Here is a 23,582-nt window from a genome sequence, read left to right on the forward strand (position 1 = left end):
TAAATACTTGAACTTTTCAATACTCGAACGCAAAAGTTTGATTTAATACTAAAAAAATACCTGATAGGCGAACATCCACACATGTGGTTGTAAACAAAAGCTCCATGGTGTCCCTCTTCCCCTTCCGCTAGTTGTGACTTGTGCTGCCGCGGTCATCAGAATAACATTCTCCTGCATTCTATCTGTAGTTTTTCATTTATAAACTTACACTAACACCAAAGGCTTATTAGTGGTGAAAATATTTGGTAATCAAACGGCTGCAAATTTGGTCGTATACAAAGCTCTGTCGTCTCCCTTCTCACAGCTGCCACTGTACCATTCTGATACCGTATTATTGGTAATACTGATATTACCAGAATACTGGTATTACTGTAATACTGATATACCGGATGCCAGTGCGCATTCCTAGCCCTGCCACAGCCTTGAGGAAAACAACATTGCTGTGCGTTTTGTCTGTAGTTTTTCATTTAGTAACTTAAGATGGCACCTAAGAGGCTTGTTAGTGATAAGAATAAGGAATCTGGTGAGAGTGCAAGTGTTAATGAGCCACAGCACTCCATTAGTGGATTCACAGGAGTCACACCAGGAGAAAAGCTACAAAGACTTTTTCATGGATGGTGACTCGTCCTCTAGGAATCTCCCTCCTTCTCCCCTCCTCTTCTAAGTTATCCATTACCAGCCTTCACTTATGGTATGTTCAAATCTAAACTGTAAAAAAAAAAATAGATAAAAAAATACATTGAAATTTTTATAAACTTGAGGTTTTGCTAAGATTAGAACGAATTACCTGATTTATAGGTATCAATAGTCAAACTTTTTAATACTCAAACAGCCATTTGGAATTAATTAAGTTTAAGTATTGAGTTTCCATTGTACTTGTAAAGTAAGCTAATTGAACAATAACCTATATATTTTTATGCATCCAAAATCAATTGATTCACAAAAAACTTATAGTAGTAAGTATTTAAGCAAAATTTATGTGAAGGTAATGATGAAGACATGGGTTTTAGTTCACCTTTGTGGCGAAGGTATATCCTGCCTGATCGTTACCTTCCTGAGCTGCGGGAAGGAAGCATTTGCTTTTAAGAATACCAATTTCTCTTGGAGAGTATCCTTCAACTGACGAAGGGTGAAGATATTGTTTAAGAATCTGGCTGAGAGCGTCTTTGTGTGGTTTCCTCCAGAAGCAGCGTGGGTGCGCGTGACATCATCGAGTTGAATTAATCTGCGTTAAATTGAATAAATCAAATTATTTAATCATATCCCCTTAAACATCTTGTTGCGTTAAATCAGACTTACAATATTAAAATTTGCATTAATCAAGAGTTGACTGTATTACCAAAATTCCATCCTGAAATCAATATCTTAAAGGCATAAAGATACTGTAATGAAAACAGTACAAGGTTGTCATCTTGCTCTCTTCTATCTTCTTTGTTCATTACCAGTAAAATTTAGTTATATAGAAACATGTATAATGGGAATAACAGTCAAAGGCAACAAAAGCTTACCTTTTGAAGATTTGAATTCCATTTACTCAGTGAATTTTGAGAATGTTTCAGTTCAGTCTCCACAACACTGGCACCATTTTTCTGCTCTCCTCTGCAGCCAAATGAGAAAAATCTTGAACTGCTCACTCCTCTCTTGTATTAGTTCCTGTAGGGTGTGGTGATAAAAGTTTGTTGGGTACTGATGACGAGGTCGCTGTGATACAGGATTTTTGGTGGCTTTGTTATCCTATTATTTATGTTATGTTATGTTATGTTAAAAATTTTTCTTTTGTAGGCATACTCTTGGAGAAATATTTATCTTGCATTGTATTTGTTCTTGTGGATAAGGTAGTATATAGTTGTGTGAGCAAGTTTGTGGTGCAGATAATCCAGGATTTGTGTGGGTCATTCCAGACACTAGAAGGAGTGGTGGCGGTGGTGACAGCAGCAGACATCCCCGGCATCAACAGCTTCATTGCAGCTAATGATGTTCATCCTGAGGAGGTGTGTTTATAATTCTTATTGAGTTCAGCATTGTGAAAAACAATGATAAGAACAGCAAGATAACAAAGAGGATATCTTGAATTATCAGTTTCATATACACAGAGCTGGGTGCATTACTTGATATTGGGTAGTCTAGTACCACTCAAAACACAGATAATCTATACATGTACTTCATTGCCTAAAATATTTTCCCCTGGTCTGTTACCGCACCTCCGCACCTCCAGTACTGTACCCAAAACTATAAAAGCGCACCTGAAAAATCAAGTCTGCTTCTCAAAAAATAAAACAAAATACAAGGCAATAATACATCAGAGCTCCATATATATATACTTTTAGCACAGACCGCCAAAAATGGCAGAAAATAATGTATGTTGTCTTTTTTTTTTTTTTATTTATTTTTTTATCCTTGAAAATCTCAGGTGGGGAAGTACAGACTCAAAATTTTGCCTTTCCTCACCTGTCTCAGGTGTGTAAGTATGGACTTAAAATTTTGCCTTTCCGTACCTGTTACTTCCACACTTTTGAAAATTTTCACACTTCGGGACTCTGCACATTGTTTGGTGGTCTGCAGGTATGGAGGAATGGAGATGTGGACCGAGGTACGGAAGTGCCCAGCTCTGCACATGCAATATACACTATGGAACATTGAGGTAGAAAACTCATAACTTTCTTATTTGTAGAGAGGAAAAGCTCTAAAGTTTTTCTGAGTGAGGTGATTACTTGCATGATCCTGTATTTTGTGACTGTAAATGCAGATTGCATTTTGTGAGATTTTATATTGTTGATTGAGGTACAGCAATTAGGTAAGTGAAATTGCATGTTCTGCTATTAGTGTCCAAACTATCTCTCACCAGCATCACAACGCACTGTGTATTGAAATGATTAGCATGCTTGGCTCACAACCGAGAGGGTCTTGGTTCAAGTCCTGGGAAGTGGCGAATCAAATGGGTACTGTATTTTACGGCTTGCAAGACGCACGTCTTGGAAGACGCACCCTAATATTTGGAGGAAATTTCTAAGAAAAAAAAGTCATTCTCTTACAAGAACGCATTCACCATATACTCAACCACTGAACACAAAAACATAAGCAAGGAGTCTGCAAGACACTATTGTTTCAGCACTCAATACAAATTTGCTGGAGCACTCGCCACAAATTTATAACTATATAAATAAAAACACCATAGGTAAATACGTACACACAGTGAAGCAGTCCATCTCTTGTTTTAGTGGCGGGCGACGGCACGTATTGGATGTATTGTTTACATTATGTGATCACTTGTCCTCAATTTCGGAGGTTTGTTATTCAGAAATTCCAAAGTTTTGGAAATTTGGGAGGCTGAATAACTTAGGTTATTAAAATAGCTGAATCCGCCAATCACCGAAACCGAATGCATCAGTGCTGCAGTTTGTATTTATTTTATTTTGCAGTCGCGCTTTCATAGGCTTTATCAATGTGAATATAATTCACAAGTGGAATTTTGGCTCTTGCTTGAACAAATAAGCCATTTGGATGTTCTATTAATAAAGGTATAAAGGTACCTGGCATGTAAGTGCGTTTATGTGTATGTATGTGTGTGTTGCAATGAGACGAGGGAGTGGCCCGTTTTCTCCACACGCTGAGTAGGCTCCAGGAGGAATTATGGTATTGGAAATGCAGGCAACCCCCGCTTAACAAAGGTTCACACAACGAAATTTCGCCACAACGAAGATTTCATTTTACTACCATCTGCTCGTTTAACGAACACCAAACTCGCTTTAACGAAGTTTTATCCAGGTAATTTTTCCAAGTTTGAAAGCGCCGTATCATGCAAGCCGACAGGCTTTTGAATACACCAGCACCTCTCATGGACAACACGTGCACCACTCACTCCTCCTGTTCAAAACAGTAACAGCATCAGCAGCACCTCGTCTTCCCTCGCTCAACTTACCACAAAAACGCCCTGCAATGTCGCCTAGCATTGCTAAGAAGACCAGGAAGTCTCTTACTCTTGAAGTGAAGCTGGATATTATTCACAGATACGAGAGAGGTGAGAAAACTAGTAGCATTGTTCGCCACCATCTTGACTCCATCTACTGTCCATCTACTATTTTCAAGTCAGCAGACTCTATTAAGAAGGCTGGTGAGACCGTATCTTCTTTGCAAGCTAAAAGAACCACCTGAACTCATGACTACAATGGATAAAATGGAAAGCCTTGTGGAAATGTGGTATAATGATGCGCCCTTTGTTCACATTCCACAGGTTGACGGTTAATGTCTTTCCAAAAATCATTCCACCCAAGTCTTGTGCTAGTCATGGTGATATCAGCAACAAATAATGGCCTGATCCTGATGTGTGCAAATCAGTAATCCTTCCTTGAATCTTGACTTGGTCAGTTGCAATACGTATTCCATGTCACCAAAGTTGAAGCGCTCCATGTAACCATGTGTCATTAGTTGTGGTCGTGCATCTGCTGTGTGTCTCAGTTGTCCAATTTATCTTCCCAGGTGTCCACCACGAGTCAATCACATGATTTGATATCAAACAAATATGGTGTCAGCATGACATCATCAGCTGCTGAGAACAAACATATGAACACTAACAGGCATTATGTCAATATTATAAACTTCTTAAATTTTTTCTTCACAAATAGAACAAAGTTTTTATGTGTAGGTATTTGCCTCAGTGGAGGTGAAGTATGCTGGCCAGCCACTGGGACTGGTGGTGGCCACAAGCCACAGTGCTGCTAAGGCTGCTACTTCTCTGGTGGTGGTGGAGTATGAGAACCAGCAGGCACCAGTGCTCACCATCCAGCAGGCTCAGGCTGAGGGCTGGGTCTTCCCAACTCAACAGAAACCCCTCACACAGGGAGACATTGAGGGTGAGTGGAGGCTACAGACAGCCTTGTGTGTGGCAAATCCACAACAACAGTTTTATGCTTTAATGTTCTGTGCTGTTCTTGGAGTGGTTGTCAGACGTGCTCTTTTTAATGCAACAACTGTTTACTAATCTATCTGTGATGCCTCAACTTTTCCTTTGTCTTCATCTTTCTTTATTCAAGCATATCTTCATTGCATGGTGACAACTATCTGTCAGTCATCTGTTTTCCTCCTAATCACATTTTCACAGTTTTATCCATTTTACTAATGGCCATATAGTCCACTCATGTGCACCATTCACAAAATGTTCCCTGTAAATTTTATCACGTATCAAAGCCCACTCCTTTTGCAAATGTAGCTCTAATGTTTGAAATGAGTAACTAAACAAATCAGCATACAAACAGAAGAGTAACAATTTCTTTTCTCTGATCCCACCAGAGGGCTTTGCAGCCTCCACTCACATCATCACTGGAGAATTTGACCTTGGGGGACAACACCACATGGCTCTTGAACCAATCTCAGCCCGTGTGGCACCCACTGAAGATGGTTACGATGTGCTGAGTACCACCATATGGCCCGCTGAGTGTCAGGCAACAGTGGCGCAGGTGCTTGGTGTGGATGCCAGCAGGTGAGTCAGACATGACATGTTACTTCTTTTCTTCATATACTTCTTATTTTCTTGATATAACAAGGAGTAAACTTCATTGCCTCAGTGTGAATGTATCAGTGCGACGCATCGGTGGTTCCTTTGGAGGCAAGATTAGTCGGAGTCACATGGTGTCCTCTGCTGTGGCTGTGGCAGCTTGGAAGACCCACCGGCCAGTGAAGGTCTCCCTGGACCTGAAGACCCACATGACACTTGTAGGTGGCCGAGAACCCTACTACTCCAAGTACAAGGTGTGTGCTGAGTGTGAGTTAGGTAGCTGTTCAACAATGAAAATTTTTTATGCATAATATTTGACAATAGTAGCTATCCATTAAGCTACACTTTTTAAGTAACTGCAAAACTCTCATAACAAAACTAACATGTTGTGTAACACCGTGTAAAAATTGTTAATAATTTTGAAAGGTAGTCACCATATTTATGGGTTCAGTCTCTGGGGAGTGATTACACAATTTTTTTCCCTCTAGGTTGGCATAGATGCTGAAGGGAAAGTGCTGGCCATAGAAGAAGAACTGACATGTGACAGTGGATGTGTAGGGAATGATGTAGCCAGTGGTATTGGAGCTGCATTCATGAGCAGTGTATACTACTGTCCCAACTGGCTGGTGCAGCCAATGTACGCCATCACCAACACTGCCTCCAACACCTTCACTAGAGCACCAGGTGTGGGAAGTCATCTCTAGGAATTCTGGAATATGTGGCACAATTTCAAGTTTTACCTTTCAAGGCAATCATTCTCCATTCCTTGTAAAAAATAAATGGGTGTAATGGAATGGAAAACTCATTTTTTTTAATGTAAGAGAGAGAAGCTGGCCAAGGCCAACATAAAAAAAAGGACCCACTTATTTGCCAGTTTCTTTGCAGGTCTCAGAGAATTATCTAAAAAAAAAGGGATAAATAATGTCTTGCAACATCCTTCTTACATGAAGTCAAGTCATAGGAAGTAGGAAATACAGAAGCAGATTGGGAGCTCCAGAGTTTACCAGAGAAATATGTGAATGATTGAGAGTACTGGTTAACTCTTGCATTAAGGAGTTGGAGAAAGTAGGGGTGAGAGGAAGAAGAATGCCTTGTGCAGCAAGGTCGCAGGAGGAGAGGAGGCATGCAGTTAGCAAGATCAGAAGAGCAGTTGGCATGAAAATAGTGGTACAAGATAGCAAGAGATGCAAAATTCCAGCAGTGAGAAAGAGGCTGAAGACAGTCAGTCAGTCAGTCAAGATTTTGATTTCATTATTTAATAAAACGGTGTGAGTGGAACACCCATACATGCAAGTAGTACCCCATACTTGGTTGGATAAGGCCCTTTTACAGAGATACTGGTTGAGGGGAGGAGAAAAGCAGTGGAAATGCCTCAGAATGTCTAACCATTTAGAAGAGATGAGATGTGAAGTTTCCAGTTTAGGTTATAAATAAAGGAGAGACCGGGATATTCAGTGTAGATGGGGATGGTTGATTTGTCATTGAAAAAGGGGATAGTTGTCTGTAAGACTGTGTCGAGTTGATAGATGAAGGAAGTGAGTTTTTGAGGCATTGAACACCACTAAGTTTCCTCTGCCTCAATTAGAAATCTTAAGAATATCAGAAGTCAGGTGTTCTATGGTGTCTCTGTGTGATTTGTTAACTTCTTGAAGGGTTGGTCATCTCTGGAAAGATGGAGAAGTGTAGGGTGACATCATTAGCATAGGAATGGATAGGGCAAGAAATTTGGTTACATCATTAACCTAATCATCTATAAACCTAATATATTGGCTTGATAAAGGTATTGTGGAGAGTCTGGCCACCATGGAAGCCATCATGGACCACATTGCTGCTGTCCTGGGCAAGGATCCTCTGCAGGTGCGGGAAATCAATCTGGCCAATGCTGGAGCACTGCGGCCGGGCTTCACACCAGTGGTGAGGAATGTGTTCAAGGAGGAAATCCTGCCACGCCTCAGGGTGACAGCAGACTTTGACAAACGGAAGGCAGAGGTGTCTGCGTATAATGAGGTACATTATGAGTCATGATGAACTTGATCTAAAATACCTTTATGATCACTCTATTGTATCAAGTGTTTTGTATCATCCTGTGACTGTATGAACTTTGCAAGCAAGAGTTTGCCCCCCTATCATATTGTTTGTGCTCTCAGTCCAAGAGGTGGAGGAAGCGAGGTATGGCTCTGGTACCATTTTGCTTCAACATTGGCTTTGATGTCATCTTTCGTTTTGGTGGACTGGTAAACATCTATGCCCATGATGGCAGTGTTGCCATCACTCATGGAGGCACCGACATGGGCCAGGGCATCAATACAAAGGTGAGGGGGAAGGGGTAAAGGAGAGAGAGAGAGAGAGAGAGAGAGAGAGAGAGAAACTATTCTGTAGATCACATTGAAATCTTAATTATGTAGTGGAATGGATGGACAAAAAGAAATGCAGCGAGATGCTTTAGACTAGGGGTTATCAAACTTTTTAGCTCATCAACCAAAATGAAATTTTTACATTTTCTATTGACCTCTGGGTCCCTAGCAGCCTAGCATTAAAAAAAAAAAAAAAATATCATTACTGGGCTTATTATTATTATTAGTAGTAGTATAAAACTTTGTATGAAAATATGTTGAGATGCAAGGTGTCACAGAGAGACTATGTGGCAATGACGAAATGGTGAAGTAGATTTTACTAATGTTCTTGTATATTGTTTCCTTGATGGTGCAAGGCAAGTTTCACAACACATCTGGTAACTCTTGATGATCCTCCTTGACCTTATTAGGGGCTAATACTCTTAATGAACTTCTATTATATTTTTAGTACCTTGTTACCTTTGGCCAGTGCCTGCCTTGCATAAATAGCCTTATAAGCCAGCAATTCTAAATACATGAATTGAAATTCCTTATGGTGTACTGTTTCCTTTACTGGTCAGGATCCATCTTGACTGTTTGGTAACTCTTGAGTGAATGTTGTGCATTGTAGTGATCCTTGCTGTGCTGTGGTTTGACAGGTGAGCCAGATTGCTGCCTACATCCTGGGAGTTCCTCTGGAAACAGTGAGGGTGAAGGCCACCTCCACCACTGCCAATGCTAACTCCTCCCACCAGGGGGCCACCATCTGCTCGGACATTGTGTGTTTGGTGAGTTTGGTCTTTAGGTTTGTTGCATATTTAAGACTTGTGAGAAGAAGGTATTGTCATAATGCTTAGACACTTTAAACTGTGCTGCTATTTGAGATTTGGTGTTGTGTGTGGTACATGCACTTTATCCCTTTCACTGCTCTTGGTCACAGCTTTCCTGATTCACGAATTACTGAGATATTTTCTTGTTCAATAGCCACCAGACTAGAAATTCCAAATTTTATTATTTTTCTGTCTCCTTTTTTGTAGATGTTTATAAATAATCCATAGAGTGCTTTGAATGCCGTGAATCACATTGAAAGGATTAAACACCAGTCTGTGTTCAAGTGGCACATTTCACCTGGTCATCAAATAAAACTTTATATAACTCCATTGATATGTGATTTGTTAAAACAAGTAAAATATTTCTGAACTTACATACCCTGGTCTGTTAGGAGCAGAATGAACATAATGGCACTACTTTCAAGTTTAACCTGCATTCACTTAACAGGGAGTGAAGAAAGCTTGTGAGACTCTGGCAGAAAAAATTGCTGAGTTCAAAGCCACTCTGCCTGAAGGAGGGGCAGGTGTGTCTTGGCCAGAGCTGTTGAAGTTGTGTGTATCTGGAGATGTTGATATCAGCGAGAGATTCTGGTAATGTAAATAATTATTTTTCATTATGATGTGAACAACATATATGTACATGAGTTGATGAATTGTTATCATCACATAACTTTATATATCTTGTTTATTATTTAATCTATAGAAATATTAGGGTACTGTGTGAAATATGCACGAGTTGTGCTGAAAATTTTGTTATTCAATCCTTTTAATGAATTTAAGATCAATTTTGCAACCTATAACTGGAGACTGTGTTTGAGTGTTCATGTCTTCTGCCAGTCTTTCTGTTTGTGGCTGCATCCTTTCATGGTAACCTGTGGATAATTTCTTTAGTATTCTAATCAAGCATTTCCTCTTTTAATAGAAGGAATTTGATACCCTTACATTCATTTAAAATCACAGCAAAGAGAAAAGACAGATTTTGGATTTGTCTCTAATCATTGGTCAGATGTAAGCTGTCAACTCATTCAGGCCTAGACAAGATGATTCAAAACAAACAAAGTTGATTAACTATACTGGTCATGCTTTGCAACCATAACTAAAGACACTGTCCGGTGATGATATTCAATAACCCCAGTAAATTCAGTAAATCTTTCTTACCCTCAGGACTCAGCAAGGGAAGTATCCAGCGAACTATGATGTGTATGGTGGGGCGTGTGTGGAGGTGGAGCTGGATGTCCTCACTGGTACTTTCCTCATTCACCGTGTGGATGTGATTGAAGACTGTGGGCAGAGCATGAGTCCTTTGGTGGATGTGGGCCAGGTGGAGGGTGCCCTTGTCATGGGTTTGGGGCTGCACACCACTGAGGAGATCAAATTTAACCCCACCACAGGGCAGAAGCTTGCAGCAGGAACCTGGGTACTGTGCTGACCGAGTTTTAGTGCTTGACCTAGTGCCTCTGATTGGGAGAAACATTTACTAACTTGCTTTTAATTAGTATGATTGATAGTTTGTTCTCAGTCAGGTTATGGAGCTGTGGAAGGTTATGATGGAATGCCTGAAGTATTATAGTAACATTTGCAGCCTGAAGCTTGGTGTCCAGAAACATGTTTGAGAGAGTAGAGGTGTCAAGGTTGAATTGAATATCCAAATTTCATTTAAATTTTCTTTATATTATTACTTATATCACTTCATTGTCACACCACCCTTTACTTCTCCCTGTGACTGTCTTCTCATACTACTGTTGCACCTGCAGTCATACAAACCTCCGAGTGCTCTAGACATACCAGTGGATCTAAGAGTGACTCTGCTGCCCAACTCCTCTAATGAGAGTGGAGTCCTGCGGGCCAAGGGTGAGTGACTTCCTTAAACAGAGAAATTGTTAGACACAGCTGTTCTCTTTGCAAAGATATGAATGTATAATTAACCCATCTTCACCATATTTAAAAAATTTAATGATAAAAAGTGCATTGGTGTCTGAGCTTTAAGTCTAGATTTGCATTTCATTGCTGCTGTATTTGCAGCGGTCGGGGAGCCACCGCTGTGCCTGTCATATGGAGTGGTGATGGCGCTGCGCCAGGCCATCACTGCTGCCCGTAGCATGGCTGGGGAGTCTGGCTGGTTTGACATTAGTAAGGCAACCAGAGATTCATTCTCATATGTTATCTGCCATTTCTTTCATATCTCAAATGATTATTTGATTCTGACAATCTCACATGACAAAGCATATGTTGATGATAATGTTCCAAGTGCAAATCAAATATGAATGTATATTCAAGTATTTCCTGCTGTACCCAACAGGCACGCCACTAACAGTGGAGAAGATACAACAGCTATGTCTTGTTGACTCATCACAGTTTGTCACAACACAAGAATAAAGCAACTTGAGTTGGTAAGTTCTCTGTACAAGGCACCATAGCTGTATGGATGTGGTGGAGTAATTCTGTACACTGCAGTTTACCTTTGGTCACTTTGTTGCAGGACTTCCTTTCACCACTGCAGCCAAGTGCCAACAGCTTCTTCCTCTACAAATGACCATCTGCCTGGAGAGTTTAGGTTGATCTATTAGTAGAAACTGATTGATAGTGACACTTCAACCTAAATGTCTCCTATTGACAGCAATATGAAAACTATAGTCATGTTTACATGCTGATTATTTTTTATTTTCTATTTGTATTGGAAGGTTTATAAAATTGATTGTTACCTATCACATTAGACAGCAGTCTTGAGTACATGGATGTATGAAGATAGGACAATGAAATAGATGGTTATAAGTGATAGAGTATGCGATGATGCACAGTGTGTGTGTCCAGTCCAGTCCAGTAGTGGGCATGGGATTGAATGCATTTGTATTGGCTCCCACTTTTATGTATATTTCTTGTTCTTGTTTGTATTCTTCTATTCTTAACTTATCTTTTGTCTTTCATTCCAAATTTTGATCATATACAGTGATACCTTGAAATAAGAGCTGCCTAAGATACAAGCTATGATTTGATAATTTTTTTTATTTTGAGATACAAGCAAAACTTTGAGATACAAGTCACGCTTGGGGATGTTGCCGCTGCAATCGGCGGCTTGGCGCATCGGTCCAGCCTCATCTGAGCTAGTATTTACATGTTTCCTGTGGATCTCATGCACTGTGATTGTTCCTTCATCACCCCAAGTGAGGGGTGGGAATGCAGTAACATCCTGTGGAATACTTCCCTCAAGATAAATATATTTTATAAGAGTAGTTTATCTATATATTATCATTGTTATGCTTTATTATGTTATTTATGAATACCTTTTCCTAACCTGAAAACACAAAAAAAATAGGGGTGCTCTTTTTGGGAAGGCTGGAACGGATCAGTGGCATTTCAGTGCATTGCAATGGGAAAATTGTTTTGAGATAAGACCTCCATCACAGAAGGAATTAAACTTGTATCTCAAGGTACCACTGTATTCTTTTCTTTTTTCAGTTTCATCTCCTAATAATGTTCAGAACACTAATGAATTTGCAATTATGTTGTCTCTGATTTGGTTTTCTTTATTTTTTTTAGAATGTTTGGTTTTGTCTTATCTTACGGTATTATTCAGTCTAATAGAAAATGGTCAAGTGTTTCTGTATCACAATTGCAACACGTCTGGACACTGTTCACTTTTTCTCTGAAATTGGTTTCTCTACTTTAGGGTTGATTTGTTTGTTCTATATCTCATAATTAATTTGGAGCATGATATGTTATCTATCCAGCTTTCTTCCCTTAATTCTCTCTCCTGTGTAAGTTGTAAATGTGTAATTTTATTTTGGCCTGCATTTCATATTTGCATTGAGCTGTGTCCCATTTTTAGTATTATGTCTGTTATGTTGGTCTTTGTCAATTTATTAATTTGTGTTTAGTTAATGGCTATGTTTTCCATATATGCTTTAAGAATCTTTATTCACTTGCCATTACCATCTTCAAATTCTTTTATGAATATATTTCTTATTAATTTATTTTTATTTTCTTTGAACAAATGTTTCGCAAATAGCATTTTTATTTTCATGTCTGTGGCATAACAGGAAGATGCTTCAGTATCTTCTCTGAAGGCAGTATATGTTGGGAGATGTAAGTTATAGTTCTATATATAGACTGAGTTTTCAGCTCTCTGCAGCTTGATTAGCTCTTCCTCAGTATAATCTAATACTTCAGATGCAAATATTATCAATGACAGTGCTATCCCTTTCCAATAGGTCTTACCAATAAGGAGTCTGTTGCAGCATTGTGGTACTACACTGTAGGTTACGTTTGCTAACTCGGCTGCCTTGTTTGATCTCCCTTTTTTAAGATCCCTACAACATTTTCTGGTATTAGTTATTTTGACTCCTAAGCAAGCTATGGATTGTGTTACATGAATGTCTTCAATGCTTGTTGGTTGTTCCTTATTGTTATACAAAAGTATTTCATTTTTTCCTTTGTTTATCTCAAGTCACAACTTTCGTGCCATTTGTAGTATGCATTTAAGACTGAGCTTCTTCAGTTGAGTGTGAAAGCAATAAGTTCTCATCTGCATATATAGAATTTGTTTTAAAATTTTCATTTTTTAATCTTATATTTCTTTCTTTTAGTTCAATAATAATTTTATATATTGATATTGTAAAGAGGAATGTTGATGCACAGTCCTCAGAGTTCCCTTTACCTTCTTTCTGGTGAGATGCAGTACATGTCCCCAGAGTTTCCAGAGAAAGGGAACTCTGGGGACTGTGTACCAGAAAGAAGGAGAGAACTCTGGGGACTTCACCAGAAAGAAGGGAGAGGGAACTCTGGGGACTGTGTACTGCACTTCACCAGAAAGAAGGGAGAGGGAACTCTGGGGACTGTGTACTGCACTTCACCAGAAAGAAGGGAGAGGGAACTCTGGGGACTGTGTACTGCATCTCACCAGAAAGAAGGAAAAGGGAGGAAGAGAAGAGAGAGCTGCCAGTGCTGGACTGCCCCAAGTTTTGTCATCTCCCACCTTTTATACACCTCGAAGTCCAGTGGGGATGCGCAGCACATGATTGGGCTGCATCTGGACCCGTGCTTTGGCTGTGGTGGCGTTTGCAGTATCACATTCTTGCCACCCTTTGAATTATTTTGTATTCATTTAAGGCTCATACAAATGGGTATGTTAAATTATTGCAATAAACTCTCCATGCCTATTAATCTAAGGTAATATGAGCTTGACTGATGACATTCATACCCAGCAATGCTGATGAACGCAGATAGTTATCAGGAATTACTGCTACCGTAATGGTAATAGGGTGATTACTGCTGCTGGAGATGGTAATGTTTGCTTGCCTTAAGACTTGTAATTTACACCCTGTAATTCATTGCAAGGGAGGAATTCTTGAATTATGTTTTATTTCTAGTCCTAATTCTTTTGTAACACTGATCTTTAACAAAGATATATCATTCCCTGTATCAACAGTACCTCTAGGACGTGATGGTTAATGTCCAGATTAATAACTGGTGATTGTCATGCCATTCTCCCTTGTGTCATATTATTTCTTCATGGACAACCTGGGTGTCCTTGGTTACAATTCATTTGTAGGCAGTCATTAGATGAACCCAGGTGAGGCTGTTTACAACACTGCTACTGAGTGACTGTGGGCTCTACAATAGGGGCAATATTTCTCCCTCCTATCCCATTGTCTGAATGTCCTTTCAACTCTGTCCAAGTTTCCTCTATTTGTTGGCGCTGTTCCCCTCAAGAGATTAGGTGTTACTGGACCTTGGGGGTTGTTGCACCGGGGGATTGATCACTCACACAGCATCCTATTGTTGTGCCTTTACAACTATCCTTTGTCTCTAACTTACACAGGAGTCTTTTTAAGGCGACATTTTCATCTACTAGCTTTTGGCATGCCTTTCAGTGATTTGCTTTTAATAAGCTTGTCAAGTTTAGGCACTTCTCCTGACTTAGTTTGTACTTCCAAGAAAGCAAGATTATATTATAGTTTTGCCATTAACTCTGCTGGATCTTTGTCATATGAGTACTTTAACTCATTTAGCGAGTTAATGCGTTCTTCACTTTGGTCTGTGAGTTCAGTGGTTAAATGTTCCTTAAATTCTGTCCTTTACTTTGGATGTTCTGAATAAAAAGAGCCAAAGGTGCATTAATACATCTGAACTATTTGTTGTCTTTGTAGCATCTGGCAAACAACTTTCAATCTGAGAAAGAAACACAGTGAGTTGTCCTGTGCATTCTACTCCTCTTAATTGATGCAATTCCATGACTGGGATATCACGAAGTTTCAAAATATTTTAATAGGTCTCAACAGCTGGTTCATCTTCCTTGCAGTGTATTTTGAAGACAAAGTCCTGAACATAACTTCTGAAAGCATCAACCTCTCGTTCTAATGACTCCATCTTTCCTCTTCGGAACGAACCACTTCTGATTTTTACAGTTTCACTGCGCCCCTAGCTACTTCTTCACCCATGATTCCTCCTATTGCTTTTTCCTGGGAAATCCAGAAATCAACATCTAATAAATCCATTCCAGAAGTTACAAGCAAAATTTACCATCAAGGACTAAGTTACAATAAAAAAAAAAAAAAAATCTAAAGAATTCATACCATTCCCTTTTTTCAATTTTCAATTTTGAATTTTGAGTCGTACTCGCTTGAGGACAACCAGTGGAAAGGTCACCTGGTGACCTGAGGGTTGCTACCCACTTGACCTGAGGTCAGCACCCTCCATCATGCCAAACGTATACTGTACCTGAAAAAAATTTCTGTTAGGCATTTGACTGTGCCCTACAATGGCAACTTGCTACATAAAAAAAAATCACTTAGAGAAATCAAACCAAAAAGATATATGTTACACAAGAAATACTATAAATAATCTAACACTCACTTCCCTGTAAGGAAAAAAAAAATGTTAACTGGGGGAGGGCCAAACTAGTTCACCCTAACTAGCCCATGAAGTAGTGGCCATCTGCATAGTGCTCTCCAGATCACGTGGGCTGATGCCTAGTGGCATCTAAACTGCTGTCCCCACTGGTACTGTATACCTATTAAGACATGTAATAATAGGGGATATGTTGCAGCACGTCAAAAGTCACCCCTCTAGACATGAAAATACATGAAAATAGTCATAGAAACAAATGTAAAGTACTGTGCAAAAGAAATAAAAGTGATTTTATTCACCTTTCACTCGCCACGTGTTCTATCAGATGATGTCCCTCCCAAGGCTAAGGGACAGTAGGGATTTCAGCCCTCACGCCGTAAGTGTTTCACTTGTGGTCAGTGAGAAACGCGGGAAGAGACTGATTGTTGTGGTGGCTGCGTGGCGTGGTGGTGCTACAGTATAGTGTAAACAAAACACAAGGGGATACTGTATCTGTGAATTTTTCTTACCATAAATAGAATTGAGGGTAGTAATTACCAAACACCGTAACTGTGAATTTATCAGATTATGAAGTATTGTATAAGGAGGACTTACTTCGATATAATGGATATCAGTATACTGGATATTGTATATAATGAACAAAATATCTGACCGGACAAACCATCGCTATAACAGATTGTCATCTGTTATAGTGAGGGCGTCATTCCATAACATGCCGTCGCAGGAACTCCACGTGGTATGCCGTGGGAGCAGTGCGGCAGTGGGTATAAAGACCGGACAAACTTCAGGATATGACATCTGTCTGGTATTTCTATTGAATATAAGGGATCCTCAGTTATTACGGATCTTCAGGTATAACAAGACCCCGTATCCTTATATCGTCTGTTATACCGATGGTTTACTGTAGTCCCTACCTTTGTCAATAATTCCCCACAACTAATATTTCCTACTCTAAAAGTAATAATACATTTAATAATTATATGAGTGTGAAGAGTATAAGGATTTTGTAGTGGATCCTCAAAAAAGGGATCTCAATGCATATACTTTACCTGCCATAACCAGTACAGTCACCACCACCACCATCACCATTGTGTGGTAGTGAATATTGAGTGGGTGGAAGTGTGGAAAGAAATTATAGTAGTCAGCTATTAACCCATACAGTGTTGTCCTTTTCAGAAATAGGGATCAAGTTAGATTGCACATTTTTATATTTTTCATTTATGCTATATGATCTAAAGACAACTCTCTTCCTTCACACAAAACTACTACATGCACCTAGATACACATAGCTACTTTCTTCACTCAAGATTTAGAATGGGGAAAAAAAGGTAACTCCTATACCAGCCAGAGTCCCCTTTCCTTTTTCTTTTTAGGGACTGACATGAGTGGACCTTTTTTTTTATCATTTTTTTTTTTGCTGTCCTTTGCTGGTTGTCCTTCTTATAAAAAAAAAAAATCACAAATTGCTTCATATATGTATCATTCCAATGTGATGAGCTGAAGTGTGGCTACCATGTGATACTTTTGATTGAATGCTTTCTCTTCTAAGAGCTCATGGTGTCAGACTAAGGAAGGGGAATTTTGTATTTACATTTTTTAATCTTTTATTCTCTACTTTACATACACATTTCACAAGTCTATAATGTGTGTTTTTCACATCACAAATACCTGTAAGTAAAGAACTGTTAGTTTAGCAAAATGGTTGGATGCACATGTAGCAACACCCCACATCTCAAGTGCACCAAAGTATTTATGACCATCTTTTTTTCTTACCTCTCTCCAATACCAGAGTTTTCTGTTTCATTTCATTGATTTGCTATTATAAGCATTAGGAAAAACAAAATAACCCCTAAGTATGGTTCAATTCCAACTGAAGCATTCAACCCATAATAACTACTAGCCAAAAAATATAAGTACTCTATACATAAAGATTCATTCCTGACTTGTCATAAACTTGTATGTTACTGTTACTGACAAATCTTATACAAACAAAATTCAAGGACATAAAAAGGCTGTAAAAGAAAATCATATATATATGTATATATATGTACTAACACTTCCCAAAGAGATGCGTATATGTACACACTAAACACTGTATGGGTTAAAGGTTCCAAGAAAGAAAGGAAAGTTATAATTTCTAAAATAAATTTATTCATATTTCGTACAATGTCACTCTTAATCACTTTGGCCACTAGGTCATATTCACTGAGCTGTCAGGTAGAGGCTCAGCCACACACTGGCTGCTGAGTCACACACCAACCTGAGCATTGCATATTAACACATTCTGTAGACATCATGTTTATTAGGTATAGGTAAAGAATTTGCATCTCTGTACATCTGTGTATCAGGCTGTCATCTCCTGTATGGGGGGCAGGTAGCCAAGACATGATGTCGTGTCTTGTCTTAGCAATAAGATTACAAAGGAGGGATCTCTAGGCCACTCACTCTCTCTACTTTGACTCATAAGGAGTATTGTGGCAGTATTCTTCCTGTCTGACAGTGTCCTTTGCTGCAAGAGGGATTGTGTGAAATATAGTAAACATAAATATATATCTAATTTCTATACAAAATATATCAATATCCCTTAAAACCACCTAATGCTTAAGCTTTTGGGTTTCAAGTCATATTATTAGAATTTATAAATATTTTCATCAGGAACACTTGCATTTTTGGCACTGTTAACCATATCTTTTTCAAAGGATTTGGTTCCACACACAAGTACAAGAGTGGAGTGCAGTGGGCCTCTCTCAAGCTCCTGCTGCACTTCTGCCTTGCTCAGCCTCCTGGCCTCTGCCTTCTCCCTGTACCTCTTGTTGCCCCTCACATCCTTCTCCTCACTGAGGTAGTAACACATGGTGAAATTCCAGTACTGACAAAACTCTGCCAGCTCACTGCGAAGCAGGACATCCGAGAAGGTCTTTGAGGCATAATAGAGCTTAACCGCTGTCTCATCATCTTCATTTTGCACGATGCTCTTAACAATCTGGTACATTGGAGCAATGCCTGTGCCGGCCGCCAACATCATTATACACTTGTAGGTGTTTGGTGCATACAAGAAGTCACCAAAGGGTCCTCGCCAAGGGATGAGATCTCCAACCTTCCAGTCCTTGATGACTTGAGTGACTTTTCCATTAGGGTAAATCTTAATGAGCACCTCAAAGATGCCTCGTTTATCTATGTCTGTGATGGGAGTGTACTGGCGGGTGCACGGCCTTCCATTCTTTGTCTGCTTCACTATTATGTGCTGCCCAACTTTGATCCCCAGTCTCTTGTTATCTGGTATTTTGAAACTGTACAAAAAAGTATCCTTGTTTACCTGATCAATTTTAATGATTTCAAATTTGGTCCACTTATGTGACTCAACAGCATTGCTGGTCTGCTGCTCCTCCTCTAGTGTGCCACTCCTGATGAGGTCACACTGCCGGCGCCAGGCCTTCAGGTCCTGTTCATAGATGTCGTGTACACAGGGGCAGCAGCCAGTGCCACAGCAGTCACTAGGGTGTGGTGCCTGGGGTTTGGGGGGCAAGATGTCTTCTATGTCTGTAGCTGGCTGGCTCATCCTCATTAGATATATAGATCTTCAAAATGTGCACATTATACTGATCACCTTGAGGTTTCTATGCAGCTGTATGAATTATAAGAGAGCTCATGAAAGTGAATTTTGCCTTTCATACTAGACTTATACTCCCAGTTAAGTAGTATTCTGGTATGACTGAATCAGTAAGAGAAGAGATGCACAGACATTTGCTCCTTAATCTTAGTTACATTCTGAGCTACAGTCGTGTGTACGGTACTTTCAAACTTCATTAATCTCAAGATTAAGATACCCATACAGATGGAAAGAAGTGTATCTCTTCCCTTAAGCAGTTCTTCATACTGCAATTTAGAAAGCATGTCATGTCATTCTTCTGAGGAAATCTGCACATCTCTATCACATTTCAATACTTGGTAAGAACACTTGGCCATGATGCACCTCTGACTTGCCATGGCTGACTGTACATTCTGAAATGACAGAAATACATTGTCTCAATTAAATGATAAACAGGAATTATAATGAAAGTGTTATCTTTATAGGGTTGCTGGAAAATCAGAAGTGTTGGGCATTTTGATAGCTTAGTTGTATCATCAGAGTAAAGGTGTAGAATATAGAACAGTCCTAGACCTTGAAAAATATTGTTAATATTTTTCTCAAACTTCATCGTGAAAATGTTCTCAACATTCAAATATGTCTTCTTTAGTCTCCCAGACCAAGACTCCCAAGTTGGTGTGGCAATGATGTTTAGCACACAACAGCTTGCAGCCCTGACACCTACAGGACCAGAGATTAAAGTTAGGGTTAATTCCTTATATTTGGGGATGTCACTGAATACAAACACAAAAAGATATAATGAAGTCCATGCGGAGTGGTTCATCCCTTCTTTGTTAGAGACCAAGGCACTAAGAGAGGGGGTGGAGCGTGAATGTGAAAGCTGTGTATCCCATCTTAGCAACATCCTTTTTGGGAGGGACAGCTTTGTTATATGTAAGTCTGGACAGAGAACAAAAAAAAAAAAAAAAAAAATAAATAATAATAAAAAAAAAAAAAAATCCAAACAGGACAACAGTAGAGAGAAACTGAGATAGCAGACCCAAGATGGATTGGTACATAAAGGGTGGCCTGCAGGCAGTACAGTGCATGCTGTGTTGACATCTAACTTTTTCCTGTTTATCTTCAAAGTGGAAAATTGTTTTTGTATGCAGTGTTGCCTTGGCTGGGCTGCTAAGTTAGCTTCACCTTGAACACTGAGCTACAACCTTAACTAGAGACTAAATTTTGGTAAACTACATCCCATTAATTTTCAAAACTGAATGTTGTTTTCTGGTATATTTAAATGTTTATAATAAATCAAGAAGTATTTGCTTCTCAGCAAAACTTATTTTCTTATTTAAGCTTTTTGTTTTCTTATTTAAGTGGAGAAGGCAATAAGCAATTTCCTGGAAAAATTATCAGATAAATTCAGAAAGTGTCCAAATCTACTGTGAAGTTAGTCTTGTCCTTGAAACATTCTCACACTTTGTAAAGAAAATATCAAACTCAATGAGCAGCATTGCCTGACTCTATCACACCATTGCTGGCCTCTCCCTGACATCCTGACCACCCTGTGCCTCCCTAGTTACACCTTGTGGAGCGCACACTCACTGACTCACAACTGTCATGTCCAGTCACCATTACAGCCCTCACTTTCAGTAATCAGGTTGTTAGTTCTGAGTCATTATGGAGCTTTATAAGGCTAATGGACATTTTCGTTAATAGTGGTGATAGGTAGGTGTTTCCAGCAGGGAATGCCACCTCCAGCCCTGATGGTTTCTTGCAGCTTCCCTTATTTTCTGTTCTTATTTTACTTAAACGGCATTTTTCTTGATGTGTACAGTTTCACATTAAGTATGTATATTCTTTTCAGTAGCATTTTAAAAATTATTGTCATGCACCTGTCATACCATCACACCATTACCTGTCAGAAAATGAGTAATGTTGTAGCACAAAGCAATTCGATTAAGTTAAGAAATGTTAAAAACAGATTAAGCAATAGCAATGCAACAACATAGTGTTGCTTACCAGAAATCATGAATCTATTCTACCAGAGATGTTTGGGTGGAATTATGCAAGTTTCCCTTAATATATACCACCTAACTCAGGGGTTCTCAAAGTGGTCGATTTCGACCCCCAGGGGTTGATCGGAACATCCAAGGGGTTGATGAATAGCCAGGGTGGTCGAAAAGGATTGGTGAATGTTTTCTGCTGGAGTAGAGGGAACCATTTAATCCTCCTATTTGAAATTCTTGATAATAATTAATTAATGATATCAAAAGTGAAAGAAGAAAAGGTATGTTGCACTGAGGATTAATTTACATATACTTGTACACCTTGACATTTTTCTTACTGTGTAAGACAAGGTGTATACCTTTTTATACTTCATAGCTGCTGCTGCTGCTGCTGCTACTACTACTACTACTACTACTACTACTACTACTACTACTACTACTACTACTACTACTACTACTACTACTACTACTCATATTGATTTTGGCATCGGTGTTTTTCCCTTTAATTAAAAGCTAGGGGGTCAATAGAAAATTTGAAACTTCATTGGGGGGTCAATGAGCTAAAAAGTTTGAGAACCCCTGACCTAACCTAACCTGACAAAAATATATACCTTAGGAAAAAAGTTTGGTAAAATTCAAGTTTCTATCCATACTCCCCCACCCCACCTCCCAACAAGCTTGGGGACAGGTGAGAAAGTGGGGAACATGAAATGCGTCGGAAATGCATATTTTTTGCGTGAACGGGGGAGGAAAAGATGGCCATCCTAAACTATACGGAAGATTCACAACAACTTTCATGAGTTCACTAATTTGTAAAAATTCCTTAAATTTGGAGTAAATTTCAGCAAAGCCGCTTACCTAACCTAATGTAACCTAACGATAACCTAACCAAACGTAAACCTTACCTAACCTAAACCTAACCTTACATAACGTAAACCTAGGGAAACTTGTAGTGAAAAATTCCGTAGACGTTTTAAGGGGGATTCCCCGCCCCCCCCTCCCCATTATGCACAAAATATGCATAAACGTAGGGAAACTTTTAGTGTAAATTCCGTAGACTTTTTAAGGGGATTCCCCCCAAACCCATTATGCACAAAATACGCATTTCCGACGCATCTCATGTTCCCGACTCGAAACCTCACATTCCCACCTGTCCCCAAGCTTGTTAGGAGTGCTAGGGGAGAGCATGGGCATAAACTAGAATTATACCAAAAGTTCCCATAACCCTATTTTATGTAAGGAGAAAGGCACTGTTAACAGGATTTTATAAATTTATTTTTACCCTTGACAAATCTTCACACACACACACACACACACACACACACACATAATATAAACCACATTATCTTACCCTTATTTCTCCTCTAAGACTGCCTTCCTCATTCACATGAACAGCCTGGAGGGAGCCTGAAGGTGAAAAGACTGAATGAGAAGCAGCAAACTATTACATACTCAGTGACAATGACAGGAACACTTCGATGACATGAGCCAGTCTTACTCTTTCCTCTCCTTGAAGACTGCCTTTGTTTTCCACATCTAGAGTGAGGAGGATAGCTGAGACATGAAGAAATAACAAAATAAGAAGCAAGAAATGGATGAACTAACTCACCATCACGAATCAAACCCCTAAATTGAGAGATGGATCTTCACCTCGACCTGCCATCCATCCTTCAGCGCTTCGTCTCGCCTAAGTCGCCTTCCTTTTCCTCCTCGCCAGGGTTCGCGTCTGCTGCACAAAGGCACCTCTTGTATTTCATCTCGACGTGAGTGTTATCATTGTAATTTGTGACGGCGTGTGTGTGTGTGTGTGTGTGTGAGTGATTGAATGAGTGTGTTATCTGGGCTGGGATGAGAGAAATCGGAAGTTTAGGATGAGATTGTTTAGTTTGCCCTGGTGATATTGCATTCTCTCTCTCTCTCTCTCTCTCTCTCTCTCTCTCTCTCTCTCTCTCTCTCTCTCTCTCTCTCTCTCTCTCTCTCTCTCTCTCTCTCTCTCTCTCTCTCTTGATTATTATTATTATTATTATTATTATTATTATTATTATTATTATTATTATTATTATTATTATTATTATTATTATTATTATTATTATTATTATTATTATTATTATTTCTAGTATAATAATAATATTAATAACAAAGATAATAATAATAATAATAATAATAATAATAATAATAATATTATTATTATTATTATTATTATTATTATTATTATATGATATAATGATATTTTGCGAACATTTAATTACATATATATATATATATATATATATATATATATATATATATATATATATATATATATATATATATATATATATATATTTATTTATTTATTTATTTATTTATTTATTTATTTATTTTTATTTTTCATGTAAGAAGGGAGAAATGGCCAAGAACACTAAAATCGATCAACAAAAAGTCCCACTTAGATGCCAGTCCCTGAACAGGTCAAAAGAGTCAGCCAAAAGAATGGGAGAAATGTCTTGAAACCTCACT

General features: G+C 38.9%; 2 protein-coding genes across 8 annotated transcripts in view; one reads left to right on the forward strand and one right to left on the reverse strand.

Annotated features, from left to right (window-relative positions):
• LOC123502998 (xanthine dehydrogenase-like) overlaps positions 1–14,003 on the forward strand; it is a 59,524-nt gene extending 45,521 nt beyond the window's left edge. For 4 of the 6 annotated variants that reach the window (XM_045252343.1, XM_045252339.1, XM_045252338.1 and 1 more), the window contains exons 14-27: positions 1,902–1,991; positions 4,643–4,850; positions 5,287–5,476; positions 5,562–5,745; positions 5,980–6,175; positions 7,272–7,498; positions 7,639–7,803; positions 8,484–8,612; positions 9,103–9,245; positions 9,819–10,071; positions 10,409–10,505; positions 10,677–10,784; positions 10,954–11,044; positions 11,134–12,621. In XM_045252343.1, coding sequence (XP_045108278.1) covers positions 1,902–1,991; positions 4,643–4,850; positions 5,287–5,476; positions 5,562–5,745; positions 5,980–6,175; positions 7,272–7,498; positions 7,639–7,803; positions 8,484–8,612; positions 9,103–9,245; positions 9,819–10,071; positions 10,409–10,505; positions 10,677–10,784; positions 10,954–11,030 — 2,067 coding nt within the window. In that variant the 3' untranslated portion in view covers positions 11,031–11,044; positions 11,134–12,621. Of the gene's footprint in view, positions 1–1,901; positions 1,992–4,642; positions 4,851–5,286; positions 5,477–5,561; positions 5,746–5,979; positions 6,176–7,271; positions 7,499–7,638; positions 7,804–8,483; positions 8,613–9,102; positions 9,246–9,818; positions 10,072–10,408; positions 10,506–10,676; positions 10,785–10,953; positions 12,622–13,413 lie in introns of those variants that run through there. The other 2 variants (XM_045252341.1, XM_045252337.1) reach the window with 2 other exon arrangements.
• Positions 14,004–17,628: 3,625 nt separating this feature from the next.
• Positions 17,629–22,953, reverse strand: LOC123503000 (NADH-cytochrome b5 reductase-like). Of its 2 annotated transcripts, XM_045252344.1 has the most exons (3): positions 22,693–22,953; positions 22,435–22,490; positions 17,629–19,502 (listed from the first exon to the last, which is right to left on the reverse strand). In XM_045252344.1, exon 3 carries the CDS (start codon positions 19,063–19,065, stop codon positions 18,130–18,132), a length of 936 nt encoding a protein of 311 aa, XP_045108279.1. In that variant the 5' UTR covers positions 19,066–19,502; positions 22,435–22,490; positions 22,693–22,953; the 3' UTR covers positions 17,629–18,129. The 2 variants fall into 2 exon arrangements, with proteins under 2 accessions (XP_045108279.1, XP_045108280.1); XM_045252345.1 differs by lacking the exon at positions 22,435–22,490.
• Positions 22,954–23,582: the final 629 nt, after the last annotated feature.

This window comes from Portunus trituberculatus, chromosome 13 (assembly GCF_017591435.1).
Source record: "Portunus trituberculatus isolate SZX2019 chromosome 13, ASM1759143v1, whole genome shotgun sequence".
In the NCBI taxonomy this organism is placed as follows: Eukaryota; Metazoa; Arthropoda; class Malacostraca; order Decapoda; family Portunidae; genus Portunus; species Portunus trituberculatus.